Raw genomic sequence first — 22,647 nt, 5'->3', positions numbered from 1 at the left:
GCTAAAGCGAGGGAATTGATCTTTACCAGTGTACAGGAGAGTTGGAATATTTTCAGAAGTCAGTGGTTAATTAGTTGATATGTATTATATTAATAAATATAATTACTATTGACTTGGCACTGGCTACTCGGGTTAAATTTACAAGATTTGCTAAGGAAACACTGCCAAAGCCAATTGGTCTGTCTCGCATTTTGAGTCTAGGCTCAAATATTAAAGAAAAAGTCTGCTGCAGTAAACCAAAACATTAAAACGATTGCTTTCTGATTATAATGCATCTATGAGGCAAGCAATTTAGTTTGTCAATATTCTGTGTACTTTTGAGATGTCAAATAGTCACCCATCCATTCATGTGGAGGCACTCCATAGGTGGTGAATTGATACACCCAAAGCCAGTAGCATGAGGTTAGAGCAGAGGTCTTCAAACTGGGGGGCGGGCCCCCCTAGGGGGGGCATCAAGTAGTCCCAGGGGGGGCGCCAGACTCTGGCCAAAAGAAGCAGTTTAGAGATTACAGGCCTTTGTTTTAAGCAAAAGCATGTTATTAATTTTTTTTAAAGGTGACAGTGCCTAACTGCAATGTTTAAATAGGCCTAGACATATTTAAACATTGCCATCTTTATAAAATATTCGTGAACAATTCTGAGGGGGGGCATAGATTTTTATGTGTCGACTGGGGGGTTGGGGGGCGGCATTGAGAAGTTTGGAGACCACTGGGTTAGAGAGAAATACTCCTGTGGGTGGAACTAAAGTCCACTCTCTATATGTATTTTAAGAATTGGTAACAATAGGTTAAGCTGGGCCTAAATATAGTACAGTCCTTACTGGTATCTTGCTTGCAACGCTGTTATATACATCGCACAAATGAAAGAAAGCTTTGCACCGCGGAGTAATCGAACCAGACTTTTTGTTGTAAGGGTACGTTTTTTTTTAACTGTGCTTTACAAGTATTTGTATTTGAGCATCTTTCAAAACAAAGTGTCAGTATTCGTTTTTCTGTTGAAATAGTCTCTCCTTTCATGAACCTCATTGGTGGGTACATATGTCACCTGCCTGGGCCTGGCCGTAAAAGCCGCCATCCTGTGTACTGCTTATTTGAAAGATTTGAAGTCAGTGACACTTTCTTTTCCACGCACAGGTCACGTTCCGGACGCGGATCTACCACTGTAACATCAACAGCCAGGGGGTGATCTGCCTGGACATCCTGAAGGACAACTGGAGCCCGGCCCTGACCATCTCCAAGGTCCTGCTCTCCATCTGCTCGCTGCTCACAGACTGCAACCCAGGTGAGAGGCCGCATGAGAAGGGCGCCACCAGCGGTACGCTGTGTGCACTGCTAGTCGTCCGGCATGAGGTATATTCCCTGTGCTGCTAGTGGTCCAGCATGAGGCATAGAACCTGTATACTGCTAGTGGTCAGGGCGCGAGGAGTGGAGTCTGTGTACTGCTAGTGGTAGGGCGTGAGGAGTGGAGTCTGTATACTGCTAGTGGTCGGGCACAAGGTTTATTCCCTGAATTGCTAGCAGTCAGGCTTGATGCATAGACTCTGTATACTGCTAGTGGTAGGGCGCGAGGAGTGGAGTCTGTGTACTGCTAGTGGTTGGACACAAGGTTTATTCTCTGAATTGCTAGCAGTCAGGCATGATGCATAGACTCTGTATACTGCGAGTGGTCAGGGCGCGAGGAGTGGAGTCTGTGTACTGCTAGTGGTTGGACACAAGGTTTATTCTCTGAATTGCTAGCAGTCAGGCATGATGCATAGACTCTGTATACTGCTAGTGGTCAGGGCGCGAGGAGTGGAGTCTGTGTACTGCTAGTGGTCGGGCACAAGGTTTATTCTCTCTACTGCTAGCGGTCAGGCATGATGCACAGAACCTGTATACTGCTAGTGGTCAGGGCGCGAGGAGTGAAGTCTGTGTACTGTTAGTGGTTGTACACAAGGTTTATTCTCTGTACTGCTAGCAGCCAGGCATGACGCATAGACTCTGTATACTGCGAGTGGTCAAGGCACGAGGAGCGGACCCCGTGCACTGTTAGTGGTTGGACATAAGATGTATGTGTGATCTGCTAGCGGTTTGGTTCCCAGAAATGTTCTGTGTATACTGACAGTGGTCAGGTACGGGGAGTGGAGTCTGTGTACTGCTAGTGATCGGGCATAAGGTACTGCCAGTGGTATATTATATCTACTGCTAGTGGTCAGGGTGCGAGGCATAGACTCTGTGTACTGCTAGTGATCAGGTGCAAGGCATATTATCTGTGTACTGCCAGTCCGGCAGTAAGCATATTCTCTGCATACGTCTGCTGGTCAAGCACAAAGCATAGGCTGTGCTGCCAGTGGTCAGGCGTGAGGCTTGGACTATGTGTACTGCCAATAGTCTGGATACGATACGTAAACTCTCTGTAATGCTAGTAGTTGGGACTCGAGGTGTGGACTCTGTGTACTGCTAGTGGCTGCCAATGGTTAAGCGTGAGGTGTATATGCATTGTACTGCCAGTGGTCAGTCCTGAGGCACAGACTCACTGAACTTCCAGTGGTTGAGAATAAGAGGTGTAGGTTCTCTGTACTGCCATTGGTCGGTGTAAGATTTGTAGATTCTCTGTGCTGCCACTGGTCGGGGTAAGAGACGTAGATTCTCTGAACTGCCAGTGGGCGGGCTAAGAGGGGTAGATTCTCTGTCCTGCTAGTGGTCAGGGTAAGATGTGTAAGTTCTCTGTACTGCCAGTGGTCAGGGTAAGCGGTGTAGATTCTCTGTGCTGCCACTGGTCTGGGTAAAAGATGTGGATTCTCTGTGCTGCCAGTGATTGGGGTAAGAGGTGTAGATTCTCTGTGCTGCCAGTGATCGGGGTAAGAGGTGTAGATTCTCTGTACTGCCAGTGGATGGGGTAAGAGGTGTAGATTCTCTGTACTGCCAGTGGATGGGGTAAGAGGTGTAGATTCTCTGTACTGCCAGTGATGTAAGGCATGTCCGTGCCAGTGCTCAGACACATGGACTCACTAAACTTCCAGGGGTCCGGGTAAGAGGCGTAGATTGAGTGTACCTCTGTGGTCTGGACATGGTCTGTTGTGGTCAGACTGTGTCCCGTCGGTGGTTGACGTGTGAAGTGTATACGTAGAGTACTGCTATTATTTTTACAAGTGAGGTATAGATGCTGTGAATTGGTAGTGGTCAGTTTACGAAGTGTGCAAATTGTATACTGCTAGTAGTCTGTTTAAGACGAATAGACTTTGTGTTTTGCCCTTGGTTGCAGTAAGAAGCGTAGACTCTCTGAACCGCCAGTGATCTGGGTATGGGGTGTAGTTCCTCTGTACTGCCAGTGGTCTGGGCAAGAGGCGTGGATTTTCTGTACTGTCACTGGTCTAGGTAAGGGGTATAGATTCTCTGTAGTGCCAGTGGTCTGGGTAAGGGGTGTAGATTCTCTGTACTACCAGTGGTCTGGTAAGGGATGTAGATTTTGTACTGCCAGTGGTAAGGGTAAGGGGTGTAGATTCTCTGTACTGCCAGTGGTAAGGGTGAGGGGTGTAGATTTTGTACTGCCAGTTGTAAGGGGGGTAAATTCTCTGTACTGCAAGTGGTCAGGGTAAGGGGTGTAGATTTTGTACTGCCAGTGGTTAGGGTAAGGGGTGTAGATTCTCTGTACTGCCAAAAGTCAGGGTAAGGGGTGTAGATTCTGTACTGCCAGTTGTAATGGTAAGGGGGTAGATTCTCTGTATTGTCAGTGGTCTGGGTAATGGGTGTAGATACTGTACTGCAGTGGTCAGGGTAATGGGTTTAGATTCTGTACTGCAGTGGTCAGGGTAAGGGGTGTAGATTCTGTACTGCCAGTGGTCTTGGTATGGGGTGTATTTCTTCTGTTCTGCCAGTGGTCTGGGTAAGGGGTCTAGATTCTCTGTACTGCCAGTGGCCTGGGTAAGAGGTGTAGATTCTCTGTACTACCAGTGGTCTGGATAAGGGATGTAGATTCTCAGTACTGCCAGTGGTCTGGGTAAGGGGCATAGATTCTCTGTACTTCCAGTGGTTTGAGTAAGGGGTGTTGATTCTGTACCTATAGTGGTAAGGGTAAGAGGCGTAGATTCTGAACTGCCAGTGGTAAGGGGGTAGATTCTCTGTACTGCCAGTGGTCAGGGTAAAAGATGTAGATTCTCTGTACTGCCAGTGGTCAGGGTAAGGGGGTAGATGCTCTGTGCTGCCAGTGGTCAGGGTAAAAGATGTAGATTCTCTGTACTGCCAGTGGTTGTGGTAGGGGGAGTAGATTCTCTGTACTGCCACTGGTAAGGGTAAGCAGTGTAGATTCTCTGTACTGCCAGTGGTCAGTGTAGGGGGTGTAGATTGTGTACTGCCAGTGGTCAGGGTAAGGGGTGTAGATTCTCTGTACTGCCAATGGTCCGGGTAAGAGGTGTAGATTCTGTACTGCCAGTGGTCAGTGTAAGGGGTGTAGATTCTCTGTACTGCCAATGGTCCGGGTAAGAGGTGTAGATTCTGTACTGTCAGGGTAAGGGGTGTAGATTCTCTGTACTGCCAGTGGTCAGTGTAAGGGGTGTAGATTCTCTGTACTGCCAATGGTCCGGGTAAGAGGTGTAGATTCTGTACTGCCAGTGGTCAGGGTAAGGGGTGTAGATTCTCTGTCCTGCCAGTGGTCACGGTAAAGGGTGTAGATTCTGTACCGCCAGAGACTGGTAAGAAGCATAGACTTTAGTATTCTGCCAGTGGTTAGTGATGAGGTGTAGACTCTGTGCTGCCAGTACTCAGAGTAGGAGGCATATAATCTCTGTACTGCTAGTGATCGTAAAAGTAGTATTAGAACCAGTGCTTAGTTCACAATAAATAAAAGCCTGATTTGGAGTTTGTCAGACGGGTTGCTCTGTCGCAAATGTGATAGGTGTCCTACCCCCTCCCTACCGGTGTGTTATCTGCTGTGGCACTTGGAATACGGCAGACAGGGTATCCATCAAACTGGGGACGGAGCGCCTGTCCGCCAAACTTTAAATCCGGAACCGCAGCTCCTGCCTGCCGCTGAATGCCACCAGAGCCAGCACTACCTATGTGGCAGCTTTATAATAATTTAAAAAGTATATAATCAATAGTTAAACATTCTACTGGGGAACTCTGCCAAAAAACAAAACAAACAAGCATTTGCAATGCAGTGGGTCTCGCATTACGTCAAGTTAGAGCTGTTAGCGCTGTAAACTCCTAACCGGACTTTTCTAACCACATTAAATGAAAAAAAAATGAGCACGATCGCGCTGTGTAAAACATAGCGTGAACGCTCTGCGAAATAAAGGGAAAAAGTAGTCCAGGAACCATACGGAAAACATGGAGCCTTGTATGGTTCCAGTAGTTTACCGGTGCGCTCGAGGGGGGCTAGACACCAGAAAAGGCATCACGTATGCATGCCTTTCACTAATAAAAACAAGCGGATTTTAATAGGCAAGGCCATGAGCCAATAAAAGTGACTGACGTAACATGGGCGTGGTTAAAATCTGAGACTGGAAGAGGGACGGAGCGCTTTGCGCTCACCCCTAAAAAAGACACACAGGTCCACCATATGGTGGACTTATAATTATTTGCCAGAATTAAAAAAATAAGTGCCAGTGCCTAAGACCGGCAAACACCAGCACAAATTAAGCACTGTAGAACAATGACCTATCCGGGTGCTGCGGTTGCAGTTGAAGTGCTACAACAGGGGAAATAGCTTGGCGGCAGACCATGCCCACTCCTAATGGAGCAGAGGCAGAATTTGTCCCGGTAGAACATTTCAATACCACCCTTAAACATAGAATGTGCAGTGAGAGTGTTAACCTATCATTGTGGCCTACCTTCCGACGTATTTCAGTTTCACCCACCATTTTCCACTCCTTCTCGCTTTTATGTTGCTCCCAGAAGTACTTTTAGCCACCTCAGAAAGTTGAAGTGCCGAGTCAGCCCCACTGTAATTCCATCCTGTGACTTAGGTTACTGCAGGCTCTTTCCAGAGATAACTTTAACACAGGAAGCCATCTTAGCACAGAAGCACAGAGTTCTGCAGGCCTGATTGCAAGGCCAGGTCTTGCAGCTATTTTTCTCATTGCTTATTTAATGTCTTTTCAGTATGCCTTCAGTTGTTTCTCATCTCTGTGAGAACAAACAAAGCCACCAGCAGGATTCAAAGATTCTTTTCTGGTAGAACTCTGAGCACTTTTACTTTGGGAGGCTTGTTGAGATCTTGGTGAGTCTGGCAAAGAATGTTTCTGTCTTTTAATCACTTTGTGATGCGATACGTCAGTCAGTGTGTCCTGTACCACGGTGGGTGACCTGCTGTGTTGGTGGGTAACAGTCACCTGCCATCCACATCTTTGGCGTTGTGGACCATGCCATGCAAAGCACTGGGCTCTGCTGCAGGTCAGAACAAGCATTTGCAATGCAACGGGTCTCGCGTTTGCTCATGTTAGAGCTGATATCGTTGTAAACTCCTAACCCGAGTTTTCACCTATCGGCAAAAGTGCATTTATGTACATAACCCGAAAAAGTGCAATTAACTATGTAAAGCACTCGAGTTCTGCTAAGCGAAATCGCGCTAGTAAATGAGAGAAAAAGTAGGCCACGAGCCGGACAGAAAACAGCGAGCCTCGCATGTTTTCTGTACTTGGTCGATGCGCTGGAGGAGGGCTAGCCACTGGAAAAGGCATGACGTATGCATGCCTTCAACTAATGAAAGCAAGCAGATTTTATTAAGCCAGCCCACGAACCAATGAAAAACACTGTTGTGATGTCGACAGGGCTCCGAGCCCTTTTCTAAACACTAAAGCGTCTCGCTGCGATACGCATGCGCGAGCGCATGCAACGCAGGCTCGACCCTAAAAACCTGTAGCTCCCTCGAGCCTCCTGACTGCACCTACACGTCTGAAGACCGGTCTAAACTTTAACAAAACCCTCTCCCCATGTAAAAGTTTCATCAAAGCCACCCAACATGGAAAAATAGATTTTCTCACATGTATTGAATAAAATGTTGAACACTGTCAGCAGTCTGAAGAAATTGTGGGGCTTGAGGGAACACCCGCCAAAAAATGGTTTGCAATGCTGCCTTTTAGGTTCCCACAACAAAAGTATGCACTGGAAAACAAAGCGAGCAGGCCAACATTTCATGTGGGGTCGCTGGGCGAGGGGGCATTTAAAAAAATACTCCAAAAGCAGTCTTGTGTTACTTTTTCTTGCAATAAATCCCACATAGCATATTAAAAATAAATCGTCCGCGAGAGCTACCATTCCAGAGGGAATTTAGAGGACAGGCAGTACACTTTTGTCATGAATTGATGTTCCTTTTTGCGTTTTATTTCTACATTATGCCAAGCTGGCAGTGGCACACCGTTGGCTCTGCCACCTTCAGCCAGTCATGGCTTTTAGCCAAAAGCACCGTGAGGGTGGAAGGTTCCAGGCCGTACCTAAAATACAAGTTGTGAAATGCAGCGTTCTGTTTGCTATAGTACCTGAACCGTCAGTAATGTCTTGTATGGAACATGAGCCAATTGGCAACTCTAAAAATGTTTAGTATTTTGAACTTTCCGGTTATGTTCAGTTAAGCCCTTTTAAAAGCACACTCAAGCACACGACTGCCAACATACCAGTGGCAGAGCTAGGAATGGCCCCTGTGTGATTGATTATCAGGATTGACGAGGGGAGGAATTTGGAATAATTTGGAGGCCATCCTTTGCCCTCTGTTCTTAGCCAAGGCATGAGGAGCCAAAACGTTACTGGCTGTCAGTGCTTAATTTGTAAATAAAAACGTGCCGGTGCCCAAAGCTCTCCTTTTAAACAGGAAGCTGCTGCAATTAAATGTGGGAACACGGATTACTGAGGCGGCCCAATCCGGAAGCCATCTCGGGCCTCTTTAGGGTGACCACCTGGCATTGAGGCACATTCTGGACAGGACTGTAAAAAATTCAGGACAAAGGGTCAAAATTCAGGACAAAAATTCAGAACAAAGGGTCAAAATTCAGGACAAAAATTCAAGATCAAACATCAGTTTTACATACAAAGAGAGGCCATGTTGTCAGTGCATTTATTTACTCTTTTTTAACATAGCACTATTTATTCACTGTGGTCTTTTTGTGATCGCCTCTTGGCTTGCTGCATTCAGGTGTCACATTACGTCCTTGTTCAGTTGTAAATTAATGCCCTTCAGCACTGTGTCAAGGCCATCACCCCTACCCAAATCTAACCAATCTTTCTTGAAGAAAAAGTAACAGCAACATTTTAATTATGTTTGTGAACATTTTAAAGCCCCTGGCAAACAGTTTGGGAAACATTAAGGTAACTAACCTTATGCTAGTTTAAACAAATTGAACAAAAACATCTGGCTCACCCCAACCGCCCATGGACTTTCAACCTGAAAAAAATGTAGAGAGGCAGGGCAGATGGTGTGGGTGACACTCTCACACCTAATGTCAGGATGTGAGGTACCCACAACTTGTCTGCAGTCTCACAGCACTAGAGTGTATGTCTGGGACTCTACATTTATCTCAGAAATGGGAGCCCGGACTACCAATTAAAGGTAATAAAAGAGGAGGATGAAATCGAGATAAAATGGGAGATCCACAGCAAGTGATTCAAAGAGTTGTTGCTCAGAACTGGATAAATAAGGAAGAGAAGAACAAGGTGGGACAATTCCTAAAATCAGACAAGATGGGTCCACCAAGGCTATCGGAAGGTATTGGGTAGCTGGGGAGTTGTCTCTGCACACAGGAGAGAAACAGAAGAGGCACTGTCAAGTGGTTGAACAAGCAACACCCATCCACCTTGGCAAACTCTTCTGGTGCAATGGTCCATTGTTCGTGCTTCTGAAGGGTGAGCAGGGGCCAGACCCCTTGCAAGGTTGTGCAAGGCAATTGCCCGCTTTGTCCATGTCTTTAAATGGTTTTGAAATTGAGCAAAAGCCAAACTAGTGATTTGGGTTATCCCTAAGTGTCAAGTACACATAGAATCTTCAAAATATTTGGGATGTAAATTGCACAAACAAAATGTAAAATTTTTAAAATGTACTTAGTGTTTCTTTAACATATGTACATCACTCTAATGTACTCTGCACCTCTGCACTCTATGCCTCGGCACTCTACACCACTTTACTCTATGCCATCACACTCTATGCCACTCTACGCAACTCCACTCTACCCTGCATCTCACCACTATAAGCCACTTCACTCTACTGTGAAACAATCTACTCTACACCAATGCATTCTGTGCCACTGCATTCTGTGCCACTTCACTCTATGCCACTGCACTGTGCATCACTCCACTCTCCGCAACTGCACTCTACAGCACTATGCTCTACTCTGCACCACTCTACACTACTCCACTCTACGCCACTACACTGTCTGCCAAGTGAGTCTACTCTGCACTCTATGCCACTGCACCACTCTACACTACTGCACTCTATTGTATGCCACTTTACTCCACTGCACTCTATGCCACTTTACTCTGCCCATGCCACTCCATGCCACTGCACTCTACAGCACTATACTCTACACTGCACTGCACCACTCTACATATCTCCACTCTGCACCACTCTATGCCACTGCACTCTATGCCATGCGAGCCTACTGTGCACTCAATGCCACTCCACCACTCTGCACTACTGCACTCTCTGCCACTCTACTCAGCCCAATGCCACTCCATGCCACTGCACTCTACGCCAACGCACTCTAAACAACTGTACTGTACCCCACTGCACTCTACTCTGCACCACTGGGCTCTACGCCACTGCTCCTATGCCACTCTACTCCACTCCACACCACTATGCCACTAACTTTAGCCATGCTGAACAGCAGCCACTCTGGTGTATAACATGGCTAAAACACATTGGCAAAGCCAATAACTCTTGGTTAGACGAGTCCTATTGGCTTTGCCGATGCTTGTTAGTACTATGAGGTACCGAGGTCCCTGAAAGAACTGTGAATGTGTAAGTCCTTATTTTAAACATTAATTTGACGCCTCATCAGGAGTAGTAAGCGCTATATAAAAACAATTACATCATAATATAGGCTGCTACAAAATGAGCAAATACATTTCGGTTAAATAAAAAAAAGTCCTTCTAAAATACGGATTTGAATAATATACAGTTTATACCTAGTACTAACAGTCCATTAAAACCACACACTCCACAGCTCACCTTGGAACACCGTTACAGTACCTCTCTAAAAGAAAATATCTTTGTCATCAGAAAGCTTCAAGTGACTCCTTTGGTTAAAGTCATTGCAGGTTTCCAAGCCCCTCAGCATTTGCAGATTTACCAGTTGCACACATTTGCATTTCTTTAGGGAAGGAGACCCCCTGGCAAGAAGGTTTGTTTCTTGATCTGTCTGCCCTCCCTTCCTCCCTCAGAGCACAGGAGACTCCCTGCCCTTCAACCCAGCTGGGGAAACAAATCTGCCCGTAATTTTGCCCTGCCGGCCGTTGTCCTTTAGGTGAAAGGCTGAAATTACAGACAAATGCCGTCCATTAAGCCTTTCATCACGGACAGCAGACGGCAGGGCGAAATTACGGGCAGTCCATGAAATGTACGGATGGGTGGTTACCCGAGGCCTCTTTAATCCATATAAAGCCACTCCCTGCCCCTTCAGCTTACTCTTGCAGCTTTCTACTTTCTCCCATTGTGACGCTTTTTTGTTTTTCCCTTCCTCCGTCTTTCCCGTATGTGTCTTTTGCTCACAGCAAATGCTTGAGGCAGAAGAATAAGCCCCGGCCCTCAAAAATAAGTGCCGGTGCTCAGCACCAGAAACAACAAGCACAGATTAAGTACTGCTGACTGTCTATTGCAGAGTGGCTCTCTGGGTTTTTTCACAGCATCACTGTATTGTGTGATGTTTGTCTATACTGTAGAGCAGTGGTTCCCAACCTGTGGGCCGGGGACCCATGGGGATCCGCGAAGCCTCCTCAGGGGGTCCGCGACTGCTTAAAAAATATATTAGGTCCCAGCTATCAGAAATGACTCAGTGGGGGTCCTCGGGTTCCAATAATGATTCAGTGGGGGTCCCCGGGCTCCAGTACTGATAAAATGGGGGTCCACAGAAGTCAAAAGGTTGGGAACCACTGCTCTAGAGCAGTGGTTTTCAAACTTGTCAATGCCGCCCCCCCCCCCCCCCCCCCCCCGGGATCACTTGAGGCCCCACTAGGGGGGGTGCTGCCCTCTAGTTTGAAGATCCCTGCTCCAGAGGGACCGGCTAGGTGCTCCACTTTACCAGAGCTTTATACCCTCTGCCCCATCCAGAGCTTTTCACTCATCCACAGGGTGGCCGCCCGCAGTTTGAAGACCACTTCTGCACACATCCATCTCGGAAGGCATCTTTAAATGTGAGGAATGAGAGGAACTTTTCTCCTTTAAACGCTCCTTGACAAAGCCAGTAGCTTTCACCTTTGGGGCTTATTTGCTTTGACAGTGCCTTTTGGCTGTGCAGCATGGCCTAAGCAAAACAAGAGCAAAAAAAAAAGGCAAAGTCATGCATCCGCAACAGTCACTACACATGCGCATGCCTAAAAAATGAGGCAGTGCCACTTTAAAAAAAATGTCCAATCCAAGATGGAGCTGTAAAAAAATAAAAAAGAAGTAACACAAAAAAAACCTTTTTAAAAGCAGAGTGGGTGGCACCAATTTGGTGTCTGGTTCTCCCCCCCCCAAAAAACAAAATAAATTAAAAGTAACTTTAAAAAAAAAGTTTAAAAAAGACATTGGGCTTGGGTGGTCAGCAGAAGAGTGGGCAAAGAGGGGCAACAGGGAGAGAGCCAGGGCAGGGGAAAATCAGCACATGAGGGAGAGAACCACGGGTGGGGGACAAACACAAGTGAGAAAGCAACACAAGGCGGTGGGGTAGGGGTTTTGTCAGGAGGCGCAGCACACGGGAGAGAGTCTGTAAACTGACGTAGACAGCAAGTGGAGCATGAGGGGAGCAGGTGTTTGGCGTGGAAGAAGCACACAAGGGAGAGAGCTGGATAAAACAGTGCCTAAGCAAAAAGAAAAAACATGTTCCCTAAAAGTGAGCAGTGGAAGGATTGAAGCCAGCCAATCAGAGATGGAAAGCAGGCTGTGCTCCAGGGGAAGAACAAACACAAGATGGCAAAGCTGGGACGAGGAAATCGAAAACATTACAAACAAACAAACAAGTGTGATGATAAAGCAAACCCTAGTTAAGCAAGAACGTGCTGTAAGCCCCTGTAGGTTCTTGACCCCACAGTAGGTCTTTGGCAACTGGTGCTCTCTAGTAGGCTCAACCTAAAAACGAAATATATGTGCAGAATTTCATGTAGTTCCCACGCACTTCAGTGTCTAAGGGGAGCATAGGTCTTTCATGTGCCTTTCTTGATCTATCTCAGTTTCTTCTCAAACGTGGCGACAGGGCTCTCATGACAAAATGAAATTAAATACAATAGTCTGCACTGACCTATTGTGACCAGTATTTCACAATATACATTGAGGGGGCGTAGGCTGCTCTCAGAAGAATATTTCTCTCTCACTTCATACTATTGGCTGTGTGGTGCATCATTCTGTCTCCTATGGGGTGCTTGCATCAGAATACACGAGGGACTATCTTACTTCTGAATATCACACATTCTTTATCTTACAAGTGCACTCTATACACAAAGTAATTTTTGGTATCTCTGCAGCATTCTTTGTCAGTGTTTAAATCAGGACTCAAAATGCAAGCCAGGCTTATTGGCTTTGCCAGTGCTTGGCGTTTAAGGTCCAAAGCTAGTCCCAAAGTTCCTCAGGGTCTGCTTTCACCTAGTACGTCCCCAGCTGCTGGTCAGAAGATGGTTGATTGACCAAGGTTTCGAAAGGCTAGATGGGGGCGAAAAAGCCTTCTCAGTGGTGGTGGCCAGGCTTTGGGCCAAGTTGCCTGACGATATTGGAGGGACGGACTCATATGTGATGTTTCGGAGGTTGGTGAAAACATTGCTGTTCTTGGTAGCATAATGGGCTTTTGACGGTCCCCGGCTTCAGTGCGCCTTCATGTGGTTGTCTTCTGCTTTTCTGCACACCAGTTTCAGCGCTTTGATGCCTTTTGTGGTTTAATGCACTTTATAAATACAAATACAGCTTATTCTTTTAAGTTGCAGAGTTGTTTCTATGCCAGGACTTGCATCAGAGCAGACCGATGCCGATTGTAGGAATGTGTGTTTAATCTTGTAAGATATTGTATTATTACTTGGGGTGGGCAACTGCTCACCTCATGTCATAATCACAAGTCTTGTCAGGGTGAACCCTCAAATTAACTATATAAACCTGTGCTCCACCGCCTGACAGCTATGGCACAGAGCAAACAGCTTTAACATAGTGCAATGTGTGAAGCATGTGGTACCTAAACAGAAATAAAGTCAAAAGATCAAAATATGAAAATCCCTAACCAAAGTAGAAAAACAGTGCAACATTTAATACACAAAATGACACAAACCCAACAGAAATCCACTAAGGGTAATCAGAGTTATGACATTTTAAAATTTAAGTAGAGCTAGCTAGAAAAAGCACAAAGCGCTAACACTAGTCAGTGGCCGCCGTAGACTGTGGCTTAGGTGCGGTTTGTGACTGACCGCGAAGGAGCGTGGGTCGGCTACCCCAATCAGGTTCTTCCTGCACAAAGATTTTACCTTATGACTTAGGGCCTGATTTAGAGTTCAGTGGATGAATTACACCCTCACAAACATGGCGTCTATCCCGTCCACTGTATTAGAAGTGCATAATATCCAGTGGCACTTGTAATACGGCAGATGAGATATCCCTCACATTTTGACGGAATAACCCGTCTGCTGAACTGCAAATCAGACCCTTAGTCTAAAGTACCGACAAACCGCGAGAGTACACTTCTAAGGCCCTCAGTGGAGATATCTAGAGATTCACAGGGTGTCAGGCAGAGGCCAATAGTATCCATTTCAGGTCCAGTGCCACTGGTCAGTTGAGTACTTCCAGGAAAAGCGTGTCTTCCAGTAGCTGTACGGGAAGTCATCCAACCAACCTCTGCAGTCATTATCTTTGTCGTGGTTGCAAGAGTGATCAGGTCCAGTTCTTTGGAGCTCCTGTCAGGTCACAGACAGCAGGACCAGTCCTCTTCTGATCTTCAGCAGATCAATAAGTTGTTCTGAAGAGGATGCCTGGAGATGCCATATTTATTCCTGGCACTAGCCAGTGGGTGGGGGTGACCCCAAACTGCTCCGCACCACTGAGGAAAAAGTTCCCAGGGGCTGACCTACCAACATTTGCAGTAGTTTATGTTTGCCTTAGTGCAACTAGGATCACAGTGCAATGCATCAGGGCAAATCCAAGATGGTGAAAGTCTTCTACTACACTGAACGTGGTTCCGAGGGCTGGGGGTATGTGAACTATGGTGATCTGAGTGTCCTCCAACATCTAAAATCTAGTTTGAAGCAGTCACTGTATCCACAGTAAACCCGGAGACAGAAGTTTGTTAGGGCAAAAGCAATGTCTGTCCGTCAGTAACCGGATAGGGGATCCACAAGCATTGTCTTGGCATCCTGTTTTTTAGATTTTTATGCGCGGCAAAAGTGTTACATGTGGCTCCGCAAACCTGTCAAGCTGGATTTGACACTGTACTAGCAAAAAGAGACCCACAGACCCCATCCTGCAAGTTCTCTTTAGTTCAGAGACGTTATCTCTGCCCATTCTGCCATTTACACCTCTTTCACACCTAATCAAGGCTAATTACTGGCTGTGAGAAACTGGAGAGCTAATGCAAATGAACTTCAGGCAGGGAATATGTAGTTTCTAAAAGCTAATTTCCTTAATATTTATTAAAAATCTGACTTCATCATTGAATTGTCTTTAATAACTATGAAAAATAGTTTAATTCTTGTTCTAGCTGGTTCCGTTCCTGAGATACAGTATTGGTATTTAAACAGCCTAACTGTCCTCTGGTATTCTCCGTAGGACAGTTAGGCCTGGCCTGCCTCTGTGGAAATAGCATTTCGGGCCTTGTCACTGTACGGGCAAAGTGATGTTAATTTTCTGTATGTCTCACTTTTAAATACCACGCATCCTCCCTATGGGCTACAAAGTTTACATGGGGTGACTTACTATTAAGTTTTTACCTGTCAGTAGGTGTTATTTTATTAGGTTGTACCACAGGCTTACACTGCAGCAGTCAGGGTGTGCCAGGTAGGCCTGAAAACAGGTTTGCACTGCCTCTGTAGTGGTTGGCGCAACAGATGCTGCAGTCCGCAAGTGGCATTTTTTTCTGATGACAACATTTATTACGTTTTGGAATCCACCATGAAAAGCTCATCTACATCTGCACAGCTCCATCAAGTTACAAATATCAGAAAGATAAATCACATCCCCAGTCCATAGTAAGCTCCCATATCTTATCGTTTTTTGTGGGTAACCTTGTTATATGAATATATGGGCTTTTCCTATAGGGGACACCATTCCATTCCCGCCCTCCTTTCTGTCAGTGAGGGCGGAGTTTCGGTGAGTTCCACCTTCAGGCAGTGTCTCGCTTAGCAACCAATAAGGCAATACCTATAAATGTACGGTCCGCCTGGGGGCACCAAGCTCATCAACCATGCCCAGTAGGGCCACTCTGGGGGTCAGCTGAAGGGCTCGCCCCAAGACATTCGAGAGTTTGTGCTGTATCCGCTTCCAGTAATGTGAGAGGTCCGGGCAGGCCGAGACCGTATTTTAAAAGTCAGCTGGTATAGCATAGCATTGAAAACACACGGGTTGAGGGATTTTTCTGGCATGGTGTAAACGTATCGGGGGCTAAATATGTCATATGGAAATAGTTTAACTGCATCAGACAGAGGCGCGTGGGAATGGCTAGCACATGTGGAGCCAGCCTGGCCTCCCTCCAGTCCGCGTCAAGCTTGCCAATCCAGCCATCCCAGCAGTGTCTGAGTGTATCAAATCCATGTGGGGCATTAAAAATGAGTGAACGGTATATTTGTGATATGGCACCTTTGCAAATACACCCCAATAGTAGTCTGGCTTTGAGGTGGCTAAATTCTGGGATGTCAGTATCTGAGCAGATTTTGGCAGTGAGGGTGTGGTGTAATTGTAAATATTTATGGGATTGTGTCTGATTAAGGTGGTAGTGGTCTTCCAAGTCTCAAAAGGACAAGATATGATTTCCCTCCCATACATCTCCAAGGACTGTGATTCCTATGGTGTCAAACTTGTGGAACCCCTCCAAACCAGCTGTGTGATGAAGCCATCTCACTCTCCAGAGGAGGGGGTCATTCCAGTCAGCCATCTGCTCTATCCCAAGAATCGCAGGGATGATCTCCTGCTTAGGAAAGCAACTCAAATGACTTTGGGGAAGGTACGAGGTATTTACACACCATATAAAAGATCCATGATGTGATCAAGTCCTTGCAGAGAAAGTTCCCCCAATAGGTTGGGTCGTCCCATCCACCATTCAGCTAGTCATTAAAGACAATCAGTTGTGAGGCCCTGTAGTAGCAGTGAAGGTTCACCATCCCTAGCCCACCATTGTACGGAGATTGCCTGCTGTTGAGGAACGTAATACGTGATCATCTGCCAGACAAGAGGAAGGCTCGGAGAGTGGAGTTAACTGTTTGGAACCAGTGTGGGGCATCAGGAGTGGGAAATACTGAAATATGTGCAAAAAGTGAGGAAGGATCATCATCTTAAAGAGGGCTATATGGCCCATCAGATACCAGGGGATTCAGGTTGAGGTGTCTCGTGAGTTCCAGGAGTAGGGAAATATGAATCAAAGGCGAGGCTTCTCACCGGAATGCTAGATTGCCAGGCATGTGTGCCCACATCACCCTGGACAGGGACCAATATAAACTTAGATTTGTTCACCTGGAGACTGGAGGCTTCTCTGAATAAGACAAGGAGTTCAAGACATCAGGACCCATGGTCTGTGGGTTGGCTAAGAACAGAAGACCATCATCCACGTGGAGAGCGATCCTTTCCTCTGGGCCTCGATTGCAAGACCACCCTCTAAGTTGACCATTGCTGTTAATAATCTGTTCCACAGGCTCAATTGTGAGGGCAAACAGTAAGGGGCTTAGGTGGCAGTCCTGGGGTATACCGTTGCTAATAGGGAAGCGGTCAGAAAGTGAAACGTTAACCCGGACCTGTGCGAATGGTTGGTGGTAAAGGGTGCCAATAAGGCACCTCAAGTACCTCCCCAATCCGGCACAATTAAGAACAGACCGAAGGAAGGACCAGTCCACTGTGTCAAATGCTTTCTCAAAGTCTATGAGAAGAAGTGCCACTGGGGGTGAGGGTGTTCATCCGTGAATGCGCCACCTGGACTTTTCTAATACAGTGTCTCATACTACACCCAGGCATAAATCCACATTGATCTGGATAAATTAGATAGGGGAATGCGTATTGCAGTGGGTTGGCCAGGATCTTGCCGAAGAGTTTGCTTTCCATATTGATCAATGAGATGGATCTGTATAAAGAGCATTTTTCAGAGGGAGATCTGGCCTGTGAACGACCACAATGGAGACCAGATCGACCCAAGGTGTGAATGGTCCCCGCTCAGCCGCTTCAGTGTTAAGCTTGAGCACAAACAGACTCAATTCAGTGCAGAACTGACAGTAGTAATCAATTGGGAAGCCACCGGGCTGGGCCTGATGACAGTTCGGGCAAGGCAGAATCAATTTTGTCCCCCGCAACAGGTTGATCTAATTCCGAGGGCAGCGAGGCGGAGATTGTAGCCAGCGGGATATCACACAAGAGCGGATGCTCTATCTCTTGAGGGGGTGGGGTCTGCATGGGTAAAGTTCTTCTTAAAGGGCGGCGAAGGCCTGTAGGATGTCGGGCAGTGTCCAGGCACTCGCCGTCTGTGTCCGCCAGTTGGGGGTACAATCCTTGAGACCGTATCTTGGGTGGCGAGCCAATAAAGAAGCTTCCCTGATTTGTCTCCGTGTTCCTATATATTCCTCATTCTTGGCCATCAGCATTGGCTGGCCTCCTCGAGGGCAAGCTGATGCAGTTGGCCTCTAGCTAGCGAGAGCTGGCGTTCATGGTCGGGCGCCGCATTCAGGGGCCTGATGCTCCAGAGCATGAATCTGGTACTCTAGGGTAGTAATCTGCACCAACTTCTCCTTCTCACTCTTACGGATAAACCCCTTTGCCAGGCCCCTAATTACCACCTTGCGGGCCTCCCAAAGAGTACCTGCTGAATTTACTGACCCTTGACTAATGTTGAAATATGAGTGTCTCTCGGGTTCCAGGTAAAACCGGAAGTGGGGGTCAGTAAGAGTCCAAGCATTGAGACGCCAAACGGGTCTCCGAGTCCAGTCGAGAGAGCCAATCACCATGGTGAGTGGAGCATAGCTGGAGATCCCCCCTCAGAAGGATGGTCATGCGCGTCACCTAGCACACATCCATGGCTGGTAGCAAGAACAGGTCGATCCGAGACTCTGTTTTGTGCACCGCTGAAGTGTGTGTATAAACGCGCTCTTGGGGTGCCAGACTCGCCACACGTCACAGAGCTCCAGTGCGTCCATCCACACCATAAGTTGGCATGCGCAGGAGATGCGCCCCTGGGTGGAGGGTCCAGTTGCATCCAGTTCTGGGTGGAGCACTGCGGTAATAACTCCACCACGGATGGATATGCCCATTTGCAGATTGGCGAGCAAGGAAGCCAGTGAGGAGATTGCAGAGGCGGGTGCTTGGTTAGGTAGGTAAACCGAGAGGACGTTATTTGGTTGGCCCCGAGGAGGCCCTCTATCCACACATACCTCCCCTGAGGGTCTGTGTGTGTCAGTGGCCACCAGGGGAAATCCTTTATGTGACAGAATGGCCACCCTGCTGGAGTCCCGAGTGATCCCTGAGTGAAAGGCCCTATTGTAACCGTAGCGCCAGAGGAAAGGGCTTTGGGTTCACAGCAAGTGAGTCTCTGCAGCACGGGAACAGCGCTGGAAGCATCTGCAGTGTGTTTAACGCGGCCCAGGAGGCTATTCACGTTCCAGGACATTAGTTTAAATTCAGTCATCTCGATTGCAAAGCAGCAGCAAGTCATGGTCCGGCAGGGGGCACGAGGGGGAGGGGGAGGACAGTGGAAAGGGGATGCAGGTGAGCTACTCGTGGGGTGCAGTGCGGGCGTAAAAAGACATGTCAGTGGATGGAACGTAGACAAAACATAGACCGATATAATAAAACATTCCCATTTACCCCCATGCCCTGCAACTCCCTCCTCCCCATACTCTCACCCCTGAAGTATCTGTCACCCAAATGAAACTCAGTGGAGGTAGAAGAAAAGAAAACCGATAAAGGAGCAGGTAAGATTTGCAGAGACTGACGGACCTCCTCCACGGACGACATCACCGGAAACAATGAAAACAAATATGAGTTAGTTATCCAGCATTGCGGTGTACCCTTAGGGTGCAATCACTGCCCCTCCTGCCCCCATCAGCAGTGCGTAAATGCTTGGATAGGCTCTATCATAGAAGTCCCAACCCCACGCCCCCCCCCACCCTCCATCTCGCTCCTGCAGGGCTTACTCCAGCCATCCGACACCCCGACGGCGGGGGGCTCTGAGTCCCACAATTGGCCTTTGAACTTCCGGGCCCTGGGTGCCCTTTCTATGCCATATAATAGGGACTTAAAGGACCGTTAAAGGTCCCAATTAGGAACAAGCCAATCAAGCCATATTTTAAGGGGGAGCACAGGTACTTTACTGCTGGTTAGCAGGGTTAAGGTGCACAAAGCTGTAAAACCAGCAAAAACAGGACCCACCAAAAGGAAACAAATCTTGAGAGGCCGTGCAGATAAGTCAGATTTTGTACAGACCTCATGGTGACAGGCCCTGTTTGGTGGGTTCACTCAGTAGTTCCTCCTTATGAGGTCTGTACAATTTGCATCTTTTAGTTGGTAGCAAGAACTATCCCCTATCTGCCAGTGGCATCAAGTGACTCCCATCATGAGAATGATGGTGCATGCGTCTGCTGATGGAGGTGCATTTCTCTCATTAGGCCAGTCAGGGTGGGAGAGATGAAGGTGCACGCTGCTTCTGTTATAAGGATGGTGGTGCACGCTGCTTCTGTTGTAAGGGAGGATGGTGGTGCACGCTGCTTCTGTTGTAAGGAAGGACGGCGGTGCACGCTGCTTCTGTAGTAAGGGAGAGATGAAGATACACGCTGCTTCTGTTATAAGGATGGCGGTGCACGCTGCTTCTGTTCTAAGGGAGGACGGCGGTGCACACTGCTTCTGTTATAAGGATGGTGGTGCACGTTGCTTCTGTTCTAAGGGAGGACGGCGATCCACGCTGCTTCTGTTCTAAGGAAGGACGGCGGTGCACGCTGCTTCTGTTCTAAGGGAGGATGAAGGTGCACGCTGCTTCTGTTGTAAGGGAGGATAGAGGTGCACGCTGCTTCTGTTGTAAGGGAGGATAGAGGTGCACGCTGCTTCTGTAGTAAGGGAGAGATGAAGGTGCACGCTGCTTCTGTTGTAAGGGAGGATGGAGGTGCACGCTGCTTCTGTTGTAAGGGAGGATGGTGGTGCACGCTGCTTCTGTTGTAAGGGAGGATGGCAGTTGATGCTGCTTCTGTTGTAAGGGAGGATGAAGGTGCACGCTGCTTCTGTTGTAAGGGAGGATGGAGGTGCACGCTGCTTCTGTAGTAAGGGAGAGATGAAGGTGCACGCTGCTTCTGTTGTAAGGGAGGATGGTGGTGCACGTTGCTTCTGTTCTAAGGGAGGACGGCGATCCACGCTGCTTCTGTTCTAAGGAAGGACGGCGGTGCACGCTGCTTCTGTTCTAAGGAAGGACGGCGGTGCACGCTGCTTCTGTTCTAAGGGAGGATGAAGGTGCACGCTGCTTCTGTTGTAAGGGAGGATGGAGGTGCACGCTGCTTCTGTTGTAAGGGAGGATAGAGGTGCACGCTGCTTCTGTAGTAAGGGAGAGATGAAGGTGCACGCTGCTTCTGTTGTAAGGGAGGATGGAGGTGCACGCTGCTTCTGTTGTAAGGGAGGATGGTGGTGCACGCTGCTTCTGTTGTAAGGGAGGATGGCAGTTGATGCTGCTTCTGTTGTAAGGGAGGATGAAGGTGCACGCTGCTTCTGTTGTAAGGGAGGATGGTGGTGCACGCTGCTTCTGTTGTAAGGGAGGATGGCAGTTGATGCTGCTTCTGTTGCAAGGGAGGATGGTGGTGCACACTGCTTCTGTTGTAAGGGAGGATGGTGGTGCACACTGCTTCTGTAGTAAGGGAGAGATGAAGGTGCACACTGCTTCTCTTATAAGGATGGTGGTGCACGCTGCTTCTGTAGTAAGGGAGGATGGAGGTGCACGCTACTTCTAAAGTAAGGATGGCGGTGCACGCTGCTTCTGTTATAAGGATGGCGGAGCAGGCTGGTTCTGTTATAAGGATGGCGGTGCACGCTGCTTCTGTTATAAGGATGGTGGTGCATGCTGCTTCTGTTATAAGGATGGCGGTGCACGCTGCTTCTGTTGTAAGGGAGGATGGTGGTGCACACTGCTTCTCTTATAAAGATGGCGGTGAATGCTGCTTCTGTTATAAGGATGGTGGTGCATGCTGCTTCTGTTATAAGGATGGTGGTGCATGCTGCTTCTGTTATAAGGATGGCGGTGCACGCTGCATCTGTTGTAAGGGAGGATGGTGGTGCACGCTGCTTCTGTAGTAAGGGAGAAATGAAGGTGCACACTGCTTCTGTTGTAAGGGAGGACGGCAGTGCACGCTGTTTCTGTTGTAAGGGAGGATGGTGGTGCACACTGCTTCTGTAGTAAAGGAGAGATGAAGGTGCACACTGGTTCTGTTGTAAGAGAGGATGGAGGTGCACGCTGCTTCTGTAGTAAGGGAGGATGGCGGTGCACACTGCTTCTGTTATAAGGATGATGGTGCACGCTGCTTCTGTAGTAAGGGAGGATGGAGGTGCACGCTACTTCTAAAGTAAGGATGGCGTTGCACGCTGCTTCTGTTATAAGGATGGTGGTGCATACTGCTTCTGTTATAAGGATGGCGGTGCACACTGCTTCTGTTATAAGGATGGTGGTGCACGCTGCTTCTGTTCTAAGGATGGAGGTGCACGCTGCTTCTGTTATAAGGATGGTGGTGCACGCTGCTTCTGTTGTAAGGGAGGATGGTGGTGCACACTGCTTCTGTTGTAAGGGAGGATGGTGGTGCACACTGCTTCTTTAGTAAAGGAGAGATGAAGGTGCGCATTGGTTCTGTTTGTAAGGGAGGATGGAGGTGCACGCTGCTTCTGTAGTAAGGGAGGATGGTGGTGCACACTGCTTCTGTTATAAGGATGGTGGTGCACGCTGCTTCTGTAGTAAGGGAGGATGGCGGTGCACGCTGCTTCTGTTATAAGGATGGTGGTGCACGCTGCTTCTGTTATAAGGATGGTGGTGCACGCTGCTTCTGTTATAAGGATGGTGGTGCACGCTGCTTCTGTTATAAGGATGGCGGTGCACGCTGCTTCTGTTATAAGGATGGTGGTGCACGCTGCTTCTGTTCTAAGGGAGGACGGCGATCCACGCTGCTTCTGTTGTAAGGGAGGACGGCGGTGCACGCTGCTTCTGTTGTAAGGGAGGACGGCGGTGCACGCTGCTTCTGTTCTAAGGAAGGACGGCGGTGCACGCTGCTTCTGTTCTAAGGGAGGACGGCGATCCACGCTGCTTCTGTTGTAAGGGAGGACGGCGGTGCACGCTGCTTCTGTTGTGAGGGAGGACGGCGGTGC

General features: G+C 47.9%; 1 protein-coding gene across 1 annotated transcript in view; it reads left to right on the top strand.

Annotated features, from left to right (window-relative positions):
• The window catches only part of LOC138262205 (ubiquitin-conjugating enzyme E2 E2), a 587,710-nt gene that overhangs the window by 500,468 nt on the left and 64,595 nt on the right, over positions 1 to 22,647 (top strand). The window contains exon 5 of the mRNA XM_069212049.1: positions 1,134 to 1,281. Within this exon, the coding sequence (XP_069068150.1) occupies positions 1,134 to 1,281 (148 nt within the window). The remainder of the gene's footprint in view (positions 1 to 1,133; positions 1,282 to 22,647) is intronic.

This window comes from Pleurodeles waltl, chromosome 10 (genome assembly GCF_031143425.1).
Source record: "Pleurodeles waltl isolate 20211129_DDA chromosome 10, aPleWal1.hap1.20221129, whole genome shotgun sequence".
Taxonomy (NCBI): Eukaryota; Metazoa; Chordata; class Amphibia; order Caudata; family Salamandridae; genus Pleurodeles; species Pleurodeles waltl.
Note: the sequence above shows the minus strand (reverse complement) of the source record. Positions and strands in the feature narration are given on the sequence as shown.